The sequence below is a fragment of the Phoca vitulina genome, unplaced genomic scaffold (assembly GCF_004348235.1).
Source record: "Phoca vitulina isolate PV1807 unplaced genomic scaffold, GSC_HSeal_1.0 scaffold32, whole genome shotgun sequence".
Lineage (NCBI taxonomy): Eukaryota > Metazoa > Chordata > Mammalia > Carnivora > Phocidae > Phoca > Phoca vitulina.
The window spans coordinates 4,882,323-4,906,394 of record NW_022589735.1 but is presented as its reverse complement, the minus strand read 5'-3'; the positions used below and the strand labels follow the sequence as shown (position 1 = coordinate 4,906,394).

At 51.6% G+C, this 24,072-nt stretch overlaps 1 protein-coding gene across 6 annotated transcripts in view; it reads right to left on the bottom strand.

The window, feature by feature from the left end:
- LOC116645119 (core histone macro-H2A.1) overlaps positions 1-22,810 on the bottom strand; it is an 82,227-nt gene extending 59,417 nt beyond the window's left edge. For 3 of the 6 annotated variants that reach the window (XM_032425090.1, XM_032425095.1, XM_032425094.1), the window contains exons 1-2: positions 22,208-22,395; positions 12,035-12,239 (exon numbers count right to left, since the gene is read on the bottom strand). In XM_032425090.1, the coding sequence (XP_032280981.1) occupies positions 12,035-12,206 (172 nt within the window). In that variant the 5' untranslated portion in view covers positions 12,207-12,239; positions 22,208-22,395. Of the gene's footprint in view, positions 1-12,034; positions 12,240-21,771; positions 21,876-22,207; positions 22,396-22,739 lie in introns of those variants that run through there. The other 3 variants (XM_032425092.1, XM_032425096.1, XM_032425093.1) reach the window with 3 other exon arrangements.
- Between the last annotated feature and the right edge of the window lie 1,262 nt (positions 22,811-24,072).

The window sequence follows — 24,072 nt, the reverse complement described above, 5'->3', positions numbered from 1 at the left end:
TTCCTCTGCTTTTCAAGGTATAGCTGACACATCCTCAGTGGCCTTGGTGACAGAGGTGAGAGCAGCCCTTGGTAAAGTTCCCACGCCTTCCTGTTTGCCGCCCACACGCGCCCTGCCGCTTGCCTTTCCTCGGGCAGGTCTGGCCATGCCCCGTGTCATTAGCATAAGCCCAATTCTGCTTCATTGAAAAATCCAGGGGTCTAGGTCAGCTCCCATCTCATCAATGTCCTGGCCGCATCTGACATTACCAACATTCCGTCCTCCTGAAATTCATCACCCTCTAACTAGTCTTCTGATCCTTCAGTGAAAAACTGTTTACGAAGCAGCTGCACAGCGTGAGCCCTCGTGCCGGTAGCTGAGTTCACGGTGATGAGGGAGAAGTGGGGAAGGCACGTTTCCCAGCCCTGGGGTCGGGAATATGGCCTCCGATAGGTCTGACCCATCACAGGCACTCACTACAAATCTGTTGAAATGAACACTGATTCTTTCGACCCTCAGCGTGGCACCCTGCACCTGGCCAGAGCCTGGTAACTCTTTCACAAATAGGTCATTACAGATGGATCACTAAACGAGTAAACCAAGCCCTGAAGCATTCAGACCGTGATTGAGGATGAAGTGCAGGCACGTTCTCCAACGCACTGGCCTGGTTTCACGTATTAGCCGACGCTCAGGCTCCGTGGCAGGCAATGTGAACTATAAAGCAGTCATCCCAGGGGAAGGCAGCCCCCTGAGGGCCCAGGGTCCAGGCAGGCCTCCCCTCACAGTCTCAAGTCAGGTCTTAGGGTTGGCAGAGAGGGCTGGGGGTTCTGGGGAGATGTTCGGGGCAGATCAGCAACCCTCAGATTCTCTCAACTAAGATTCGGGCTCAAATATAAATGTCAGTCTCTGCATATCACATGTACCCATTATCCTGATTCATTATTTCTTGGCATTTCATTTTTAAGATTTATTTTGAAATGAAAAGAGAGAACAAAAATATCTTTAGAAAGATATAGAACATACATAAGAAACTAATAACACTGTCTCCTGGGAGGAGAACTGGGTAGGAAAAGGAGCAGGAAGGGAAATGCAAGTCTTACTGTACGCCCTGTGGGGAGATGTGGGTTTTGCCATTGGTATACATCACTTACTAAAGAAAAGAATTAAAGACAATGAAAGACCCACAAGATATGAGAAACACAAAGTATGTAACTAGGCAGACCAATGAAACAGAAAATAAAGTCCAAAAATAGTCCTAAGTATATCTAGAAATTTCATGTATGGTAAAGGTAGCATCTCAGATCACCAGGAAAAAGATGGGATATTCAATTGATTGTGTTGAGATAACTGGGTAACCATCTAGAACAAAAGTAAGTCAATCCCTATCTCACACTATATATCAGGATTAATTTCAAATGGATCAAAGTAAAAATGTAAAAAATTTAAATTAAACCATAAAAATACTAAGCAAAAGCATGAGGGAATTCCTTTGTAATCTCGGAGAGAAGTAGACTTTCTGAACGATAATTCAAAATCTGGCAGAAATAGATGATAAAAGACTGCCATTATTAGGATTATTCAGATAAACTTGCTAATTATTCCATAATGTATATGGGTATCAAATCATCAGGTTGTACATTTTTAATATATACAATTATATGTGTCATTTATTCCTTAATAAAACTGAAAAAAAATTATTCAAATAAATATGTTATTATGTATAATATAGTTAAAATTTTGAAAATGAAGAGAAAACAAGAAGTTATAAAAAACAACCAAGCAGATTTTTAAAAAACCCAACAGGACTTCTAGGGAAATAAAAGTTTCAAAGCTGAAATAAAAAACTCATTGACTGGGGGCACCTGAGTGGCTCAGTCAGTTGAGTGTCCGACTCTTGATTTTGGCTCAGGTCATGATCTCAAGGTCGGGAGATCGAGCACCGAGTTGGGCTCCATGCTGGGTGTGGAGCCTGCTTAAGATTCTCTCTCTCTCTCTCCCTCTGCCCCTGCCTGCTGCAACTCAGGTGCATGTACAGCATTCTCTCTCAAAAAAAAAAAAAAAATCAGTGACTGAATTAAATAGCATATAAGATATAGCTGAAGAGAGAATTAGTAAATGGGGAGATAGTTCTAGAAGACAGAGCAGAAATTATTATCCACAAATAAGTTCTGCAAGACAGAAATGAAAACTATAAATGAGATGAACAGATATGGAAAAAAGAACGAGATGTTAACACGTTTAATTTGTGTTTTATAAGGAGAAAGAGCTAGAATAGAGACACTGAAGAATTAACAGCTAAAAACTTTATAGATGTGATAGAAGCATGTTCAGGGGCGCCTGGGTGGCTCAGTCAGTTGAGCATCTGCCTTTGGCTCAGGTCATGACTTCAGGGTCCTGGGATCGAGCCCTGCGTTGGGCTCCCTGCTCAGCGGGGAGCCTGCTTCTCCCTCTCCTTTTGCCTCTCCCCTGCTCTGCTCTCTCTCTCAAATAAATAAATAAAATCTTAAAAAAATAAAAATAAAAGCAGCATGTTCAAAACCACAGCCTGAGAAAATTTATCACCAAAAGACCTCACGAAATGAAATTCTAAATGATGTACTTCAGTCACAAGTAAAGTGATCCCAGATGGAAGGCCTGAGATGAAAGAGGCACACTTAGTTTGGGGCATACCTTTTTCCTTGCCTGAATCCAGAAACAAGTTTGGTCTTGCTGTGGGCTTTTCCACTGGCCCCAGCGAAAACAGAACCCTTGCTAGGGAATTTGCCTCTGCATCTGCAGACCCCAGTGGCAGAAATGAAAGTGGCATGTGACCCTTCACGGGGAAATCATGAAGCAACAGTGAGCCTCCCTGACCACTGGGCGTTCCCAGGCAATGCAGCGCCTTCAAGGAAACAGAGAGGACGGAACAACTGGACATCCACATGCAAAGAAGTGAATCTAGACACAGACCTCACATCCTTTGCAAAAATTAACTCAAAATGGATCACAGATCTAAATGTAAAACACTAAACTATAAAACTCCTAGAAGATAACACAGGAGAAAATCTGCATGACCTCGGGTTTGGTGACGAGGCTTTAGATACAATACCAAAGGAGCAAAACATGATACGCTAGACTTCATTACAATCGCAAACCTCAGCTCCGTGAAAGACACTGTTAAGAGAATAAGAAGACCAGTCATAGACTGGGAGAAAATGATTGCAAAAGAAAGCAATGAGGCCTTTCCCTTCTCTGAGCCCAGTGACATAGTCCACACCCCAGCCCCAAGAAAGCAGGGCAAGTGGAGCCACCGTTCCACAAAGTGGGCCCAGGTCACGCCGACGCTCTCGTGGACCCCCTCATGGGCTCTTCGGAAGGACTGGGTGGTGGACAGATAAGAACTCAGTGTTTGCGCCCCACGGCAGGTGCGCGCGCCCCCGCTGTGCAGCCGCCTCCACATCTGGGGTGGGGTCAGCGAAGCTCTGGGAATGCCACCTGTCCCCTCGGCGGTTTCCGGGCTCTCTCCTCCAGCCCTGAGGCCTGCGCCACCTGGGACTGCTCACTGGCTGGCCATCCAACACCATGTGATGAGGGAAAGGTCAAAGGAGTGTTGTGATAAACTGCTTCTTCAAGCACTCCTCAGACGTCTCCCCGCCCCAGAATCATCTATTCCCCTGGGAGGCAAAAGGAAGACTGCCTGTGAAGCATGGGGGGGAGCCCCTCCCCAATTACCCCACAATTTGCTTTGCAAGATGATGTGCAGTGATGATTTTCTGTGGCTGGCTATCAGTGAAGACCATCAATAGCCCATATTAATAAAAACAAACAATTGGGCTAAACTCTAACTCCCTTTCATGCACGTACACACAAAAGGCATCCAGTGCCAGCAGCTACTTCTGGGCGGTGGGATTATTAGTTTCTTACATTTTTAAACACAAATTGCTCATATAACCTGAAACAGGAATACCCATTTAAATAGTGTCTGCATGCACTGGGTATCTAGCACATTAGTTTCAACTTCAGTGTTTCCAACTTTTTTCTAGTTGCAGCCCTCTGGCTCATTAAAATCCCTAGTCCTCCCTTTCGTATGTGTGTGTGTGTGTGCACGCGTGCGTCAGAATGTGTGTATGGTTTGTTTAGGAATATGAAGCTGGTAAAGGGCTCTGCAGACCAGTGAGCACTGTGGGGTGCTGAGAGCCCCAGGGCAGCATGAATGCCCAAGAAGGTGCTTGCAAGAGCTAGCTGGGTCCTGGCCTGAAGTGTTAGCCTAAGGTAGGGGTGGTGAGGCAAATAAGCCAGAGACTCAGGAGGAACTCAGGGGGCCTCGGAGCAGCAAGGAGCCAACCTGACTGTCCTCCTCTTCCTGCCCTATTTTTAGCTGTATGAGTACAGGACACACTCAGGTGTCCTGGATAGGAAAATGGTAAAGAGGCCAGGGAAGTGACAGAGCCAGGTGCAGGTTCTGCCTACCCCAATCTGCCAAGCTTGTTGGGTCCTTTCCCAGGCCAGAAACACCGAATGCGATGGGTGTTTGCTGAAACGAGTGTGTAACAGGGTGTGCTGCTGACGGGGAGGGCTCCCCTTCCCGCACTTAGAGGAGACGGGGAGGAGCCGGAGTGCAGCCCAACCCCTAACACCAAAGGGATATGCAACATCTGACCCAGTTATGGATCAGAAATCAAGCAAGCTGAAACTTGGGGAAAGGATGATCATTTCATCAGCCAAACCAGACAGCAAGGTATATTCTTAAGAGTCATCCCTTTTCCTTGAGCTTTTATTGTAAGACACAGTCAGGCACAAGGGCCGGGCCCCATTTAGTCTGCAAAGTGGCCATAAGGTCACCCAGGGGACCCTGTTTTTTCCCCAGGTCAGGAGCTGGCCCTGTGAACTTTACCACAGCAGCTTCCCATTAGAGCATCTGGCGGGAGAAGGTGCCAGGTGCTGATTTGAAGAGGGGGAGGCTCTGGTCCCTGACAAGACCAGGAGAGGGATGACCAGGTGTGAAACATGGGCACTGGGAGGGGCAGGGCTTGGGAAAATGGAAGGAGTAGGGGATTAAGAATACAAAAATCCGGGGTGCCTGGGTGGCTCACTCAGTTAGGAGACTGACTCTTGGTTTCAGCTCAGGTCATGATCTCAGGGTCATGAGATCGAGCGCTGAGTCAGGCTCTGTGCTTATCGCAGAGTCCACTTGGGACTCTCTCTCCCTCTCCCTCTGGCCCTCCTCCACCCTCCTGTTCTCTCTCCCTTTCTTTCCCTCCCCCGCTCTCTGAAAAGAAAAGAATACAAAAATCCAGAGGTCTTCATCATTTTGTAGATTAGATCCAAAGAAGACAGGAAAAAAAAAATTCTAGCCACAGCCTTATCTTGTGAGAGGTGGAAATGCAATCCTACAACACTGGGTTTTTAAATGGATCACAATTTAGGTACCCAAATCAGTGGCTATCTTGGGAGGGTCTATACTTATCACAAGGTATCAACATTCAGTCTTGAGAGCTTTCCATCCTCCCTAATGTTCAGAAACCCTCTGAGAGTGGATTGGATTTTTGCAAACAAGCGTAAGTACTAGGAGGTTAAGTTGGTAGAATAAGGTTTGTGATCAGGCTATGGGATAGGGTTTCTGCACCAAAAAAAAGATGTCACTGCACATCTTTTTGGATTTGATGAACAGGGGCCAGGCCTGCTCTCTCCGGAGTTGGGCAAAATGGCTCAAAGGTGCTTCTTTTCCAGGAAGTCAGTTCTCTGGGCAGGGATTTTTGTCTGGCACCTGAGTGTCTGGCACAGGGCCTGGGGTCTGGTAGGCCGTCCCCGAGTTAATACCTGAGCAACTCAGCTTAGTAAAACACGTGGTAGGGGCTTCCCGAGACACCACAGCACCTAGCGAATGTTGACGCACCTTCTGTGCGTCGGCCCCTCAGAGCCAAGCTTTGCATCTCAATGGCACAAAAACCAAAGCCTGCTCTTGGCGGGAGCTTCTGGTTCTGCTTCTTCACGTAGCCTGCCTCACAGTGCTGTTTGTCATGGGTGTAAGCCGTACCAGGGTCCCCTACACTGCACTGTGCAAGGTGTTTTAAGGTGTTCCTTAAAGGACTTTCGTGATAAAAGTTTGGGAACCACTATTGATCACAGTTCCTTCCCGTGGGGATTCACAGTGACACCAACATGTTCAAGAGTCCCACAGTAAACACAGCTACTTCTTGGTGGTTCCCAAACTAAAACAAATTCCTTCCCTGAGAAACTCATCTGAGGTTATTCACGTATCCATCTCAAAAGAGAGGATGTGAATCTAGCCGTCTCCCTATCTCAGCCACCGAGCTGTGTTTTTTGGTGGAATACCTCTTAAATTTCATCATACACTTAGGTTCTGCTAAACACAGAACAATGCTGACCCACAGTGCCTTGACCCATGACTTAAGACCAACAAATCAGGGATGCCTGGGTGGCTCGGTTGCTTAAACATCCGACTCTTGATTTCGGCTCAGGTCACGATCTCGGCTCAGGTCATGATCTCAGGGTCCTGAGATCGAGCCCCATGTGAGGCTCCGTGCTCAGTATGGAGTCCACTTGCGATTCTTTCTTCCACCCTCTCCCTCCCCTTCTGCTCCTCACCCCCACCTTGTGCTCTCTCTCTCTCTCTAAAATAAATAAATAAATGAAATCTAAAAAAAAAGAGACCAACAAATCACAAGGGTGCTTGCTCTCTGCTCTTCCGCACACTTTTCAGTTACCACCCCTCCTCCCAACCGTAGGACTCAAGCGCCTTTAACTTCCCCCCTTGTCTGCCCTATTCCTTTATTGGTCTCTGGGCTGGTATGTCCCCAACATGAATGGACATTTCACTGGGGCAAAAGCCATACCATATGTTGCTCATCTCATGTCTCACATCTATGCCCTGCCTGGGCGCAGGGGAGAGATTCCAACCTGACTCAAGTCAAGTTCCCTTTTCCCTTAAATGTTATCATTTAGATGTCAGGGAAGGGACAAGTACCACAGTACCATGGGGGCGAAGATGATGGCTGGGCAGGGACTGCCCTGACTGCCTCAGTTTCCATGCGGTAACACTTCCACCTACCATGTGTCGCGGGGTTGGTATGAATGCTGGCTAAATGCTTTGGGTGCAGTCAATCCTCCTGGTGCAGAATGGAGCAAGGCCCAGCTGGTCCTGGCCACTGAGAGGACGCGTGGACAGCATCACATTCCCTGGGAAGAGCTCCAGAGAGAGGCCAGCTGGGAGGCAGAGCCAGGCGCAGGCAGATTTGGGGAAGGAGCTGTCTGGTGGCCAGGCCCAAGCTTGTTCCAGATGTTGTCTTTTCCTCTTAAGTATGGCAGGTGATTGGGCTCTGGACCCAAGAGGAGAAACAGAGGCCAAATTCACATTTCAGAGCAAGATGCAAGGCTACAACCTCCTCCCCACATCTACTCTAGCCTGGAGCAGGCCGTAAGGAGGAGAACCCTGTGGTCCCTCACCCCTGAAAACATGCTCTGCATGGTGGGGGTGGGGAGGAGGGGTGTCACTGGGCTCTGATGGCCTCTGGCCTGAAGGGCCCCTGTTGACTCAGACACTCTTAATGCTGGTGCGGCCTCAGCTCTGGCATGCTCAGCTCCTGGCTAACTGAAACATCCTTCAAGAAGCTGTCCGTGCATGTGCCAGGTGCTCAGGATAGAAGGGGCCGCCAACAACAGACAGAAGAGTTTGGTAACAGGACATCTTGGTGCTGAGGCTGGTACAGGCTTTAGGAGGAGGAATTAAGTGCCACTTGAAACAAACGAGGGAGAGGAGGAGCTGAAGCCGCCGAGGCATTCTCCAGGTGCCGGCGAGGCTCGGTGGGCTCTGGGCCGCTGAAGGATGACATGCACGAGTGGGCAGTGACCGCCCCCGTCACCACTCCCAAGGAAAGTAACCTCAGCCGCCAGAAGAGGGCTACTAGGGACTTCCTCCTCTCTCTGTCTTAACCCCACTGCTAAGGGTTAGATTGAGGCACTTACACTGTGTGCATGTGGGATGAGCCCTTGCCCTGCGTCCCCTCACTGCAGCGTCTATAACCCTGCGGGACAGTCACTACTAGCCCCATTGTACAGGTAATCAAACCACAGCCCAGAAATGTGAGTGACTGGCCCAAGGCCACAATTATGAAATTGTGGACACCTAGGTCCACATCTTCACCACCCAGCTCTACTGCGTCTCCGTGACAGCCACTGAATATCATGGCATCCCATCTGGTCCCTAGGGCTGGCCACTGAGGAAATGTCAGCTCCCTGCTCTGCAGCCACCTAGCCCCAGCAGGACCCTGGTAGCTCAGCTGTCCCATTAGCAACCTCCTCCAGGCCCCTCATCTCTCCGCTGGGGCCTGCTGAAGGCAGAGGCCTGGCCCAGCCACGTCGAAGGGCATCAGGCGGCACACCTCCATCACCGGGCCTGCAGCTCTGTGCACCACCTGTAAGAGTCTGAACACAGTCCCTCTACGGGGCCGTTTGGGTGACAGCAAGACAAGCGGGGGCCTTTGGGTCACAAGCCTCCTCGGCCTAACACAAACCTACAGCACCGCCTGCTTCTTGCCTGTCCCTGTCCCTGGACAGAAAGCTCCCTAGGGGGAGGAAAGGTCTTGCTCGGGCTTCTAGCCCAGGACCAGATACATGTTCAGTGAGGACCTGCTGAACGGCTGGGACTTGGCTCACACGCCTCACGCTTCAGCACCATGTCTGCGCCACATCCTTGTCGAGGCCCTGAGCTGCTCGAGGGCTGGCGCCTGGGCTTCTCCCTTGTTGCCCATCTTCCCCGAGCTCTGGGGTAAGGCTGGCACCCAGCCGGCTCCTGGAGCGCAGGTGCGTGGCTGGCACAGCCCCACTGACAGCTCTCACGGGGCTGACGGGCCCCACCTCCTTCGCCAGGCCGCGGCCGAGAGCTCCTCCTCACAGAAGCCTTCCTGAGCCAGGTCCTTTCCAGGAGCCCCGGCGTCCGGGCCGCTGCTTTGGCCGGCTCATGCTCTCCATGGCGTCCGTCACGGGCAGTAACCATCTGGGTTGGTTGGCTCTTTCTCCCAGCCTAGCCCACGAGCGGCACAGAACAGAGACCATTTCTGCTGCAATCTCGCCCACGTTCTCGTACAGAGCCTAGCATGGTGCCTGGTACACAGCAGGTGCTCAACAGTTTGTGGAACGAATGAGAAAGTGTCTTCAGGGAAGCAAAATCAAAGAGCAGAGCAGAAAGAGGGGCTGTCCACCTTTCCTTCTCACTCGTGGAACAAAACCAAAGTTCTGAGCGGGCAAACACTCAGAACTTCCAAATAGTCACATGCTGTCACATCCCAGCCCAAGGTGCATAGGGCTGGTCGGTCAGTATGGGCTCACAGCGCTGTTCTGAGGGGTGGGATGGAGCAGTGTTTTCACCGGATATGGCCCCCGAGCCCAGCTACCACCCCATCTGGCAACAGGGCACAGGTGACCACGACAGTGACTGAGCACAGCACTCATGTCTCAGGATGTCTCCCGAAGTGTCCGTCAGGTGGGCCGGGCACCACGGTGGGGGCAGGCACAGGGCAATGGGCAAGCCAATGACAGCACTGCATGCCCGTGGACAAAACGGCTCGGATTCGGCCAACTACAGCTCTGCTGGAAGAACTTGGTAGAACGGAAAAATATATATTATTCTTAATACACAGGGGTTAACATGGCTGACAGCTGAGCAAAAACTTGCCTTGAGCTACCGGCCGGCACTGGTGACGAGTGCCCCGACCACCCCCACGCCCCTCCGTGACCACTCCCATACACCCAGGAGAGCTGGGGAGAGGCACAATGGGCGTGGGTGCAAACAGAGTCCAAGTCCATGAGCATGGGCCCGCTGACCTCAAACTCATGAGCACTGTGCTCAGCTCCAGAGCCAGCCAGGCACAGACGAGGAAAACGTCCAGCTTTTCTGTGTGCCACACACAGTAACTGCCTCAGATATGTTGGAGCGATGGTATCCCCTCACCCCCACCCCACACCCTGCAAACTAAAAAACAGAAACTTGATGGAAGAAATGAAACTGATGTAGTACTTGACCTAATGGTAGTGGACATCCCAGTGACAAGGACATCAGGGCATTCGGGAACCAGGAATCACAGCCTGACTGGGTATGCCCAGCACATCCGCTTCCCCATCATGCTCAAAGAAAGCCCTTTGGGTGTCACAGCAGCCTGGAGTTGGTGGAGCATGGGCTGTTGTCAACATTTGAGTTGTAAGGATATTGGGGCCCAGAGAGGTTAAGCGAATCACTCTAGGTCACACAGCATGTAAACTGGCAAGCCAGAATGAAGCAATGTCCTCCGCTTCCTATCTAGTAACTTCTCCCAACTGCCAATGTTCTACATGGCTTTCCTGGGTGTGTCATAAGCTCTGGGCCTCTGGTTCCTCATCTGTAGAAGGAGAAGAATCATGCCTAGTTCATGCTACACCTCTAAGAGTCTCTGACAAGCAGGGGGTTAAATGTCCCAGAAGTGTAAATGCCTCCCAACTATAACCCACTGATGACTTCTCGTGCCTAGGTGCTTTCAAAAGAATACAACAACTTCATGTCCCTCATGACAGTGTTCTTTATGGAGGAACCCTTGGTCTTGCCTCACTGAGAGACAGGAGAGCAAGAAGTGATCCAGCTCTCCTGCTGCCTATTACCACTTCAGAAGAGGCACCTTGTCTTGCTGAGTCTCCCTGTCTGGCTGCAAGAATGGAGGGGGCCCTTCCTGCCACATACCCTAAGGTGCACGGAGCACTAAGAGGTAAAAGCGTTACAACAGCCCAGAAGGATCTGGGTCCCTTCTCTACTCCCTACCAGCCATATGCCACCCCAGGCAAGTTCTCCTATGCTTTTAGGCTGGTTTTCTCGTCACTACAAATGGGGGTGACATCCCTGCCCAGGTGGGTTCCCACAGTGGCCATGGAGCCACCAGTGAGACCAGTAAGGTTATTTTCACGAAAAGGACCACCCTCCCACCCCGAGAGAGAGAGCTGATTTCGAGATTGGGGCTAGGGAAATTCAGGGTGAGACTAGAACACCTCGTTGTGGGGGAAAGCAAGAAAATGTGTAAGAATGGAAGAGGCCATCGCAAAGGACAGCAGAACTGGCTTAAAGGTCAAACGTGAGACAATGTGAGCAGAGTACTGAATAATGACGTCATAGTGTATAACCCATTAAATTAAAGAAGTCCATGAAGTAACATTTCGAGTACAAAAAACAGAAAGAGGGAAAGGGCAGACGGAAAGTAAGTTCTTTACAGAAAAGTGCCAACTAATACAGGCAGAAGAGATGACAGAAGTAGAAAAATCACTCTTTTGTAACCACTATAGTAGTAACAGATTCGGGTAGGATCATCCAGGAATGCCAAAGCCACTGGGTGAAGGCTGTGCAGAAATCCAGCAGACACCACCTCAACCATATGACCCGAGTGAATCACCAGTGGCAGGACAAACCCACATCACGTGCCTCCTGGCATGATACTAGACAAGGACGCAACGGCGCTTACGCAATCCCCCTGCCAAAACGTTTAACCCAAATCCAAGCATAGGACCAACCCAGACTGCAGGACATTCCACAACACAACTGGATGCACTCTTCAAAAATGTCCATATCATGGAAGAGTTTTTAAAAATTAAAAAAAAAACAAAAAACAAAAACTAACCAGAGGAATTGTTTTAACTTAAGTAAGACTAAAGAAACCTGGCAACTAAAGGAAATGCAGGATCCTGAAATGGATGCTGGATCAGGAAAGAAAACCAAAAAAACTATAAAGGCCAATACTGGGAGATTAAAGAAATTTCTAAATGGACTATATAACAGCCAAAAATAAATGTATAAACGTGCACACCTATGCACACGCACATACACACCCAGGTTGGGGGAGAAAAAGCCAATGGGGCAGAATGTCAACAACCGGGGCACCTGGGTAAAAATGTTCGTTGTACTACTCCTGTCACTTCTCTGCAGGTTTTGAAAAGTTTCAAAATAAAAGAAACCACACAGATCGGATCAGTCCCTGGAAAGTGTCCGAACCGCCACGAAGTGAGTCCAGTGGTGTCCTCGGGGGGACTCGGACCTACTCACCTGTCAGGTACTCCAGGACGGCGGCCATGTACACGGGCGCCCCCACTCCAATCCTGTACTTGGGGTGGCCTTTCTTGATGTAGCGCAGCATCCGCCCCACGGGGAAGATGACTCCCGCCTTGGCGGACCGGGAGGTTTTGGTGGACTTCTTCTTCCCACCCCGGCTTGACATGGCGGTGGCCCTGGAGGTGAATCAGTAAGCACACTGTGGAGGCAAGAGGCACAGACGTCAGGATCCTGGGACGGGGTCCCCCCGCTTCCCCGCACTCTCTGGCCCCTAGAAGAAATGCCACCGCCTGCAGCCACTGAGTCCTCCAAGCCCAGCTGATGCACTCCGCTGGAGCGCTTCGGCCCCTAAAAAGAGAACGGCGATGCTCTTCACGTTTTATACCATAACATCAATTTTAGCGGCCACCTGCACTTAAACGTTACTCTGACAATGAGTGCTCTTAAGTGCCTTGCCTTTATGCCACATGATGTAAAAGAAAACGGGATTTCTTGACTACGTCCTATACACTTGTTTAACAATTGCATTTTCATACCCTTGAGACCAGGGCGGATATATGGGCTGAAGCCTTCATGAAAGAAAACTATGTCCCCTGCCCCCAGAATGATGTAAAGCCTGATACCTAGGCCCTCTGATGAAAGCAGCATCTCTACCTCACGATCCTTTCTCTGTTGGGGGGCAAGAACAGCTCACAGGAGTTCAGCAGATAGCTGGGCCGCAATCACAGGCCCTCAGAACACTTCCAGTCCACTAGCTGGGCCTGTCCTTAGAGAAGACAGAGAAGTGCTCGTCTTTCCCTGCTCTTCCTCCCCATCCCCATCCAAAATGCCACTCAAGTCCAGAGGATGCTCCATCTCCATCAACTCTTGGAAGGCCTCTCCTGTCCACCCCAACTGTGACTGAATCCAGGTCATCATTAACCAAATGATCTCAAACATCTCCTGAGGAGGTCTCCCCACCATGGGCCCTACTCTCCAATCCACGTGGCCTCCGAGGGTAGTACATACAAGTCTGAATACTCAACTGCCCTGGTCTGAAAGTTTTCCCTGGCTGCCACAGTTCCCAAGAAAAATCAACACCCGTGGCCTGTCATGCAATGCCTCAGAAATCTAGGCCTGGCACATCCACCCAGCTTCACCCCATACCTCCGGTGGTCCAAACTCGGACACAGGGGGAGTCACACACAGCTCCTGCAAATGGCCTCCCCTGCAGGGGCTGGGCCCACGATCCCTCACACTTGTGTTCTGCCCTCTGCCAACCCTTCCCTGAGTGCTCAGATACAGCTACTCCATCCTCTGGGCCCCCTTGCACTTCATGCCACAATGATGCGCACATGCCCCCGTCTCTCCCATCAGAGTGCAGGCTCTCAGAGGGCCGCCCCTGGCTGTACTCCTGGCAGGGCACCACTAAGGTCTACATGTGTGCTAAAAGCATTCAAGGTCTCAAATGTTTGCTGAGAACATTCAAGTTCTCATTCATGCATTCACTTCAGGAGCTAGGCTGGGGAACGGGGACAGCAGGGCACAAGGCAAATGGGATCCCTGTTCTCCCAGAGCTGGTGAGGAAGAGAGAGAAGAAATAACCCTACAGTCATTTAAATGATCATCATGAAAAGCAGTGAGGGCGCTAGGAGAGGGGTTGTGAAGAGGCTGAGGCCTATCCTTGGGCACCATGCAAGCATTTCTTGGCGGACATCTATGCTCAACCACTAAACCAAATGGGCAGGACTGCCATTTACTGGTACACTGAGGTCAGGCTGTGTGGTGTGTGGGCCACTCCAGCTCCAACAGGCCATGCCTCTATGCCAGCAGGGGCCACAGAGTTAGGAGTCCTTGTTACTCTGACGCCCAACCCTGTATTTGGAACACACCGTGGTCCGTACCTAACATCAGTGCGACCCCTAAGATCTTCTCAGTTGTCTGCCTGACACAGACGGCCAGAACAGCAAGCAGAATTCTTGGGCACTCTAACAGAATTAAGGTGGCTCTGGACAGATGTTGGGGGGTGGGGGTGGGGTAGCTACCGACAATTATGATGAGAACCTTCTATTTCTCATCAAGGGGCACCAAGTCTTAATTGATCACTGAGTGCTAAAGAGAGCCCCAGAAGGGCCTGAGTTTCTCTGGAACAATTAAATGGCTCCATTTCTTGCTGTGATGAGCTCCATTTTGAAAGGTTCCCTGCAAACAGGTGTCCATGCTGACTCTGAGCAGGAAATGGTACCTGCACACATTTGTGCTTGTGTGTGTCTGCAGGGAAAGCGGTCAGTGGGCTTCCCAGCAGTCTTTTGCTTGGCTACAAATGTGTTTCACAGACCAACCCCACGCCTCTGGACTAGGAGTTTGCAGATCTGAACATTTCCCCTCCTTTAGCAGGAGAGGCCTACGGTCAGTGATGATTAGTCAGCTGAGCCCCATTCTTACCGGAGTGCAGGCGTCAGCTCCCATCCCCAGGCAGAGCTGTCTGGGTATGTCTGGGGCTGCCTCTGTGGGATTCGGGCAATGTCCTGCCCCAGAGACGAGCCATCAGCATGCAGGGACCTGATGGTCCCTAGAAATGCTCATTCCTTAAAAGTGACGCTCCTGGTGCTTCCCTTCCACTCCAGCCGTTCCGTGGACAGGCCGCGGACTCCCAGGTGCTCACCTGGCTGTGCAGCCCCAGAGATCTGTTCTGCCTGCCTGTGGCAAGGACCCACTTGAAAGTCCCACGGGCACCTGGAACTCCCTCCTCTGGGTTTCTCAGCCCCAGCAGTGACAACCTCATGCACCAAGCCAGCAAGCAGCAGTCAACCTGGGCCCTACTTCTCTGCCCCCCTTCACAGTGCCCCGCCATTAGCCAAGCTCTGTTGAACCCACTTCGTAACTTCTCGGGCCTCTTCCCTTCTCTGCGGCCTCCCTGGCTTGGTTCAGCTCTCTCTCCTTCTTACCTACCATGCTCAGCTCCACTGAGGCCAGAGGATGTGTGCCCCCTTGCGGGTTCCCCATCACCCTGAGCCAGCCACAAACAGCATCCTCCAGCGGCTTCCACGGCACTGCTTCCTGCCACCCCTGCCCTGGGCCCAGGCTCCAGGCCGCCCCTGACTTCCTGCCCTGCGATGCAGGGTCCAGAATGTCTCTCCTGCCTCTGACACCCTTTGTCCTCTTGCCAGCCCGCTGAGCTGATCTCTTTCAATCCCTGTCCTCCGGCCTGACCACGGACTGGCGTCACTTGCTGCTCCATGTTCTCAAAGCCCGCATTCTGGCACGTCTCCGTGCATCTGCCTCCCCAGCCTGACTGCACTGCAAGCTACCTGAGGCCAGGCTGTGGTCAGCTCATCCCTAAGTCCCTGGGTCCCAGGCAGGACCTTCAATGTCATGGATCCTCAGGTGCCATTCTGCTGAGAGAACATCTTCACACCTAATTTTCAGCCAGGCTCCTGATAACGCGGCCCCACGTCTTCATATCCCCCCTACGCCAGGGCTGGTCCTGCAACTCCTGTTCCTCACCCCTCCCATGTTCTTCCCACACTTCTAACTATAGGTCCCCAAGCTGCAGTCACAGCTTGGAAAGACTTCTGACGGAGCCATGCAGCCTCCTGACATCCAGTGATGTGTGCTGACTTTAAAAATATCTTTAGGAAAATCACCTTGTAGCTGGGTAGTCTCCAGACAAACCCGTGAATGTGCCAGGTCCATCCCGCTCTTCAGAGGTCTATGGAGACAAGGGCGGCCAGGGCCAGGCACCCACATCGGGGGAGAGCGGCTGTGGTGGACGTGGCTATTGAGCACTGACTCAAATTCCAAAGTCAGCCTGGCCTCATTCAGGCTGTGGCTCTGCCACTTAGGCCTGTGTGTCCTTGGGCGTGTGACATAATGTTACCCTCGGAGCTTACTTTACCGTCAAGCAGTGATGAAGACAGAATGGACCCCAGACAGTTGGTGGGAGAACTGAGCGAAAACATGCATATGCAGGGACTGACAAGCACTCACTGAGTGAGTGCTCAGGAAAGTCAATAAAAATAACAACAATGTGTATAATTTGAAAAGAGGCCACCTCCTTGAAAACTGATGTTGGTTATTTTCACTGGCAAGGACAGCACTAGCTGCTATAACAAACAAGCCCCTATAGCTTATTTCTCCCTCATGAAAGTCCAAAGTGGGTCTCCACGATTGGCAGGTGCTGCTCCACATGATTCATGGACCTGGACCCCTCCCATCCTTCAATGCACAATTCCCAGTGTTACCGCAGAAGGGAAAAGGCCATGGTGGATAACACATGGAGGTCTTCAAGGGCCAGGCCTAGAAGGGGGGCACACCAGTACTGACCATGACCATGATTCATTGACTAGAACTTGGTCATATGGCCACAACTAATTGCAAGAGAGGTTGAGAAATGTCCTTTAGCTATTTGGTCAGAGGAAAAAACAGCCAGTCTCTGTCACATAACAAACCAAGTTGAAAGCTGACCATGAAGCCAGGGTGTGAGCAACCAGCCAAAGCCTACTGGGCCCTGTCTGACCCATGTCCTGTATCCAGCCTCTTCTGAGAGATGGATGGTCCTCCATCACAGAAAAAGTGGCTTCTAACACACTCGGCTTCTCTTCAATGCACTGACATTGCTCAGAAGAAGATCAGCTATACTATCTTGTCAAACTGACAAAACTGTGTCCTTCCCTCCTTCGTGGACTAATCATCCAGGAGGGCACCCCATTCAAGAAACCAGAAGCCCTCACCCCTGGAGAGGGCCCCACATGCTTTGAAGACAGCGACACGGCTTTAGGCAACCTTGGCATCCATTCATCAGGGCACATTAGCTTAGCTGGTTTTTTTGACTGTTACCAGGCCAGGAAATGAAGATTCTGTGGTGGGTCCTGAAGGGATCTCTGTGGTCTTTACCTCTGCAACTCCTCCGACTATAAATTAATCACAATAGACATGAACCTTGCTTGCAGAAACCCAAAGCTTACCCAGAGTCACACACTGTTGGAGAAGGGCTGTATGGAGAAGTGAGCCAGGCTTGAGTGAAAGGCAAGTCTCTGACCACAGGCCTCCCAACAAGTGAGATGGGACCAGGGCATGTGACCTGTCCTCATGGTACAGGACTAGTAAAAAGGCTGGCTGTGAGGATCCCGTGAATAAGACGGACATGAGAGTGACAAGCCCTCTACTATCAGGAAGGGCAACAGAGGTAAGAGGCGCAAAGGGCTATCCTACCTACTACCACACTGTTCCACTCCTCCCCAACAGGGCACCCTAACAGGCTCCTCACTGCATTACAAACCGCCTTCATTCCTACCTTCACTCTTCAGCACATGCCACGATCTCAGTCTAGAACACCCTCTCCAGCCCTCTGTCTGGGGCGATCCTACCTAGCGGTCTGGTGATGCAGACCTATCACGTGGCTCCCTCCTCTGTGTTACTGCTGCGGCTGTGCCTTGTGCCCCCCAGTCACAGTCTAGTTTGGGGCAGCCCTATGCCCAGACTCCAGCCTTGCATGCAAGGTCCCACAGCCCCTCTCTCCCTATTTCCAGCAACAAGGTATCCACCAGGCCAAACTGCTCCTGTTTCCTCAGTGGACATTCCTGCTGTGGCCCCTGAGCTCAGCTACAAATCCCCTATAATATTCCTTAGCCTGCCACCATTCTTTAATATGTTCAATTACTTTTCTCAATCTTATATAAAGGGTTCTGTAGGGGCCCCTGGGTGGCTCAGTCAGTTATGCGTCTGCCTTTGGCTCAGGTATTAATCTCAGGATCCTGGGATGGAGCCCCAAGAGTCAGCCTCCCTGCTCAGCGGGGACCCTGCTTCTCCCTCTCCCGCTGCCTCTCTACTCCACTCGTGCTCTCTCATTCTCTCTTTCAAATAAGTAAATAAATAAAATCTCCATAAGTAAATAAAAATAAAGTGCTCCGCAGATGCAGTTTCCAGGCCTTTCTTCTAACCTGATTGCTACTCTAGATCCAACTTCTATAAATATTCTGAAGCCAACCTCCTCAACCTTAGCAGCTGCTACACTGTATCATCACTGCCAATTTCCTTGTCTGTAGTGATGGGATGCATCGGTCGGCTCTGCTCACCAGTGTACCTCCAGGACCCCATCACCCTGCCTGTTACCTGGTAGGCTCTCAAATGCTGGCTGGATGGTGACTGATTAGTGTGCATTTACAGCGGATGGGGTTCTCTTGAAAAAGATGAGGGCAGCATTTCCAAAGGCCAAAGGCCACAGGACTCAGAGATGTGGCAAGTGGGACACCAGTCAGGGACCTTCAGTGAGACCATTTGTGGACACATACCTGGCCAATCCCTGTGGGAACTCAGAGCCTCGAAATTCAGGGAGCTTGTGGAACCACCTTACGGATTCCCAGGAAGGGAATACCACAACTGCCCCGACAGCTAAGGTAGGAGCCACGAAGAGGTCTTCCCACTTCCTGATAATTCTATGGCTCCAGCCGCCTCTTTTGCCACGAGACTAGCTCAGTAAAAGACGAAAGAGACCAGACGGAAATACTTACCTCCCTCACATCTGCAAGTGACTGACCTCTGCTAAGGCTACAGAATAGAAAACCCTTAATCAGGGCACTTACAAAACCACTGGAACCGGCGATTGTGAAGTCTTTTATTATCTAAGCAGTGAATTCGTGCATATCGATCCCGAATGAAATATTGACCAGAACTGCTGGGGAGCTGCTAGTCAGACGGCCCTATCTCCAGCACCCGAGGATGGGGGAATCTGAGCGATCTGTGGTTTAAGTCACTGTTGCCGGGGGAGGACCACACCACCCACTCCCTGCAGCTGGATAAATGCCCACATGTCCCCATGCATTTGCCACCTTCCCATCAACTCCAATCATGACAGCAAACCTGAGACACTTAATTCTGAAGCACAGGACACTAATCCTGTTTACAGCATTCTCTTCCATTTACTCCTATCATACCAGATGATTAACGGTGTCACTGCTATCAAGTCCCCAGAGGCATGAGGATCTAATACACAACTATCGCTCACAGAACTGAGGTTCAGAAACAGCCCTCTGATTGGCTGAGAAGAGAGACTCGTTCTGGTACTCTAGCCAATCAGGAAAAACATCTCTCTCCATTCATAAAACACTACATCATCAAGTGAGCGGATGATTAAAGAACTTACAGTCTACCCTCAATGAACCAAGGGAGTACAAACAAGGAGAGAAGGACAAATTGAGATAATAAATAAATCCTAAACTGCAAATTTTGTTCCAGCATACGTATCTTCCTCGTGTGTTAAGTTTTTAGTGGTGGGGAAAAAACAGAAGCCAAACACAAGTGTTATTCAGGAAAGAGTTTACAGGAGGCTGGTCTGGGATTACAATTTCACCTCTGTAAAAGCCCCAAGCTCGGGAGCTGCACTGAAGGACTCAGCACTACATTTCAATAGCAAGACACTATCTTCCTACTTCAAGAGGAAGCTTTTCTTCACACCTCCTCTCTCTTTTAAAGGTTGTGCCAAACTCTAAGATGGCCATTTCAATGGAAGGCTGTTAAAGGAAAAGTTTAAATGTGAGCTTCAATAGAGGAGGACCCTGGTTGTTTTGGCTTGGCATCTAGAAGCCATTCAGTATTTGTTGAATAGATGAAGTATTCCCAGTAAGGATAAAGAACATCTGGCCATGTCTCTCTCCTGCTCAGAGCCTTCAATGGCCACTTCTAGCTTCACCTGACTCCCTCCAGGATTCAGCCATCCTGAGCCTCTGGTGGTTCCCCCATCTGACCTCTATTCTCACTGTTCTAAGACGCAATACGTGGGGTTCCCCAGGCCTCAAACGCTTGTCCGCTTCTGCCCTCCTTTGCCCAGCCAACTCCTACTTGGCCTTTCTGTACCCAGGCCGGGCTTGCTCCTGCTTATGTCACTGTTCTGGGGGCTACCATGGGAGCTCCTGTGGCCTTCTGCACCAACCTTGCAACAGCCACTTGCCTGTCTACTCTTTGCATCACTTTCCCAAGGATGAGGACTGGGCATTTCTTGATCATGCTTGATCCAAGCAAACAAGCTATACAACTCTTTGGAACCCACTTGGGCTCACTCGCAAGAGCTGGGGTGGCCCCCAATGTACTTCTAAAACTGTAGAACGTGGGGAGGACCCATAGGATAGGTGTGGGCCCCTCTCACCCCTGCTCCTTCCCAGCATATGTGCCAGGAACGGAGCTCTGAAAAACCTAACACAAATCCAAAGGCACAATCCAACAAAAAGTAGAAGCTGCTGTAATTCTGATCAATAGCATATATAGGTTCTTGTTGTGTTTTGCCAGCTTGGGGTTTGCACTTTGGTTTATTTCAATAAATCACCTTTAAACGACCAGAGGCAGCATTAGCTCTGAAGGTATTAGAGGCAGGTCCCAGAATACATGTACTCGAAGCCTCTCTATGGGAAAGGGATAAGGGGTCTCGGAGTTCTGCTGTCACCGGGGCCAGAAGAAATGGCAGACGGAGACGTACCACTCCCTGCGCCTGGCCATTTTGGTACAGACCACGCCAGTGACTTACGGCTGTGTGTTATGGTGTCACAAGTGATGTTCCAGACCACTCCTCATTCTAAAGGCCCTACCTCAAATAATTTTCACTTAAACTCTTCCTTCCTTCTTAAAGCCTTCATCTAGTGATCAGCATTAACAATGGTGACAGGCTATAAAACAAAATAACAGAATGAAGAGATTTCCCGCTCTCTTCCTAAAACTAGAGGGGGGAAGAATTTAAAGACTCGAGGGTATTTTGGTTTTGGGGGGGCGTTTTAAGAAAAAAATAAGGTTTTAAAGCAACTTTATCCCCACTGGAGACTGGGATGACACTGCCCAACTTTAGTCAGTTGTGTACAAGGGGTATAAATTCCAGTTGCAGGCATGAGGTGGCCATTTCAGAGCCAATAGCTCCTCTGAAGGCAACTGGTACACTAAAGGTGGCCTGCAGTAGGTGGATTCCACCTAACTTACAACTAGAGTCTCCCACTCAAACCTAAAGCTGTTTGAAATTCCCCTAGTCCGCGGGGCAGGAAGCCTGGGACAAAGTACTTTGCCCCCTCTTTAACGGTAAAACCTCAAACCACAAAGGTGGAAGAAAAAGAGAAGCTAACAAGAATGCCCCTCTAATTGTCTATTTTTATATGCTGTTTATTGGATCATTAAAATCTTACAAGGATTTCATGGTAATTGTAATTGCTGAATTCAAAGTTTGTCTTAGCTGTCCGTACAGACGTTTCTCGCTTTCAAACTCAGCAATATTTTCCCTAACATCTGGTCTAAAAGAACCTCCCAATCTACTGACCAGATCCCTGAGTGACCCGCGGTCCCCGCAGGAGTGGAGGCGGGGCGCGCCACCCCGCACACCTGTTGTCAGGTGACACCGCCAGCGGCGTCCAGCGCACTCACCTCCCCACTCCACCCCACCCCCCGCGAGTCCTTCCCTCCCGGCCTTCTCCACCCTGGGAGCCTACAGCCTTCCGGAGTTACCTTTTTTTAAAAAAAAACTCCCAGCCACAAAGCAAACAAAAGGCTGATCAGAAGATGAACGAGGGCAACGGGGGGTTCCCGCGTCCCCTCTCCAGCCAGTCCCTGGACAACCCCCGCCCCGGCCCTGCCTGGCTCCAATCCCACGAGTATCCCCCAGCGGCCAGCCCTCCCCTCTCCGCAGAGACCGAGCCAGACGCCTACACCACCGCCACCTGGCTCTCGGGCCCGACTTATTGTGCGGGGGCCGGCAACTCGCGGGCCGGCGGGGGCCTCACCAAGTACAACTCCGCGCACCGCAGCTCCCGGGCGCCCAGGCCCAGGAGGGCCGGCCAGCCGCGGGGCCTCCCCGGGGCCTCCGGCTCAGCCCGCCCCGGGAAGGGTCGCCGGGGGAGGGGCCAGCACTGTCGCCTTCCCACAAAAGCGCCCAGGCGCGGGCCGGGGGACGCGGTTTGGAGAGAAGTTGGCTTCCGGGTTTGCTGTTTGAACAAAACCAAAGAGAATCCCGCGCGGCCGGGCAGGGCCTGGGAGGGCGCCGTGCGCGCGCGAGGCCCCGCGTGGGCCACGCGGAGCGCAGCGACCCGAGTCCGGCCGAGCGCCGCCCGTGCGCGCCAGGCCCGGCGGCTCCCGGGCCCCCGCGGTCGGGAGAGCGCGGCGACCGGACCGGGCAGCAGGGGACCGTGCGCGCGGCGAGGGGGCCCGCGCGGCACTTACGGGGCGGCTCGGCGGCGGCGGCGGCAGCAGCTAGGTGTCCGGCCCGTGCCCTCTCGGCCGCTCGCGCCTTTTCTCTCCGCGCTCGTCGCTGGCCCGCCCGCCCGCCTCCTCGCTTCCCGCCCGCGCGCCGCGCGCTCGCCCCCTCCGCCCGGCTCCGCTGCCGAGTGAACTGGAACCAGTCGCCGCGGCCCCGGGATTCCCACAATGCACCGCGCGCCGCTCGTCACATCCCATGCCGTCCCCGCGCGTCCGGCCACCCCTCCCGCGCCACCCGGGCGCCCCGGCCTTGACCCCAGCCCCGCGGCTGCGCGCGCCGCGGCCTCCGCGCTCCGCCGTCCGGACGTCGGTCGGTCTGTCCGCCGGCCGCCCCAAGCCCTGCCCGCGGGCACCCCGCCTCGAGGCTGGACGCCAGACGCAGGGTCGGGCCCGAGCCCGGGCGCGCCCTGAGCCCAGCGCTCGGAAGGGGTCTGGTCCCGCGCAGAGGCGCTTCTCCGGCGCGCCCCCCAGCCCCTGTGTCTCCAGCGACACTTACTGAGCACCTACTGTGTGCCTGAGCTCGGGACTGTAGCTGACTCAACCCTGGAAGCCTTCCCGTTAATCCGGGGAGGGGGAGGCGTAATTGCTGTTACCAGCGAGCAACGCAAACCTCCCGCGCACCTCAGAACTTGCCGCTGTCTTTTGGTGCAAGCCCCCTCGAGCCCTTTTCTGCTCCCTGACCAACTACTGCACACCATGCTCCCCTGGGCTTCTTTACAGTGACCCCCGGAAGTCTGGACCTGCTTTGCCCGTGGAAGCGGTTAGCTACTTTGATTCAGCCAACGTTCACCACTGGACCCAAGTTGGGATTTACTGACATCAAAAGCGATTATCACACACACAGACACATTTTTTTTTTTTTTTTAACCGCAGACAAGCAGAAAGAGAAGGAACCCCTACAAAGCCCATCTATATATTCCTAAATTGGTTTCTTGCCCGAAAGCGTTAGTGCCCCATCCAGGGTACCTAAATAGGGGCCTTCTTTCTACTTCCTTTCCTTTCCTGGCCAAATTGCCATGGGGGAAGCTACCTCAGCACCCAGCTGTGGACCAAATTTAAATAATAATACACGCCGGACCGGAAGAATTGTGAAGTTTAGTGTACCTTGCTGCAGGTGATGGGAAGAGATTAAGGAATTAATCCAAAATCGCTCCCGGATCTCAGTCTGTCCCTACAGCAGCAGTGGTAACCTCCTCCCCTCGCCATGCTGCTTTCACACTTCAAAAATTTGCAAAGCGGCTCAGTACGTTAAGCCTCCAACTCTTGATCTGGGCTCAGGTCATGATGTCAGGGTCGTGAGATGGAGCCCTGCCTTGTGGGCTCTGCATCGGGCGTGGAGCCTGCCTAAGAGTCTTTCCCTCAAAAAAAAAAAGAGTCCCTCTACCTCCGCTCCCCACCCCCATGCTCGCTCGCTCTCTCTTAAAAAAAATAATAAAAATTGAGATATAAACTGACATATAACAAAATTGAAGGAATGGGTTGACTAGATACATTTATGTGTTGCAATATGATTACCACTTCTATTACGTCACATAATTATTTCTCTTTGTAGTAAGAACACACTAGTCCTTGGCCACTTCAGAGACACTTCTGCCTCAGGGCCTTTGCACTTCCTCATCTTGGAACACTTCCCCCCTCCCCCATCTGCATGGCTTGCTCCTTCAGGTCTTTGCTTAAATGTCACCTTCTCAGGAGGCCTTCTCTAAAATTTGAAACCCCACCCCATCTAACACTCTTCCCCTTCCCTGCCTTATTTTTCTCCATAGCATTTACACTACCTGACATGTCAACTCTTTAGCCTCTTGTCTTTATTTCCCTACTGGATTTCA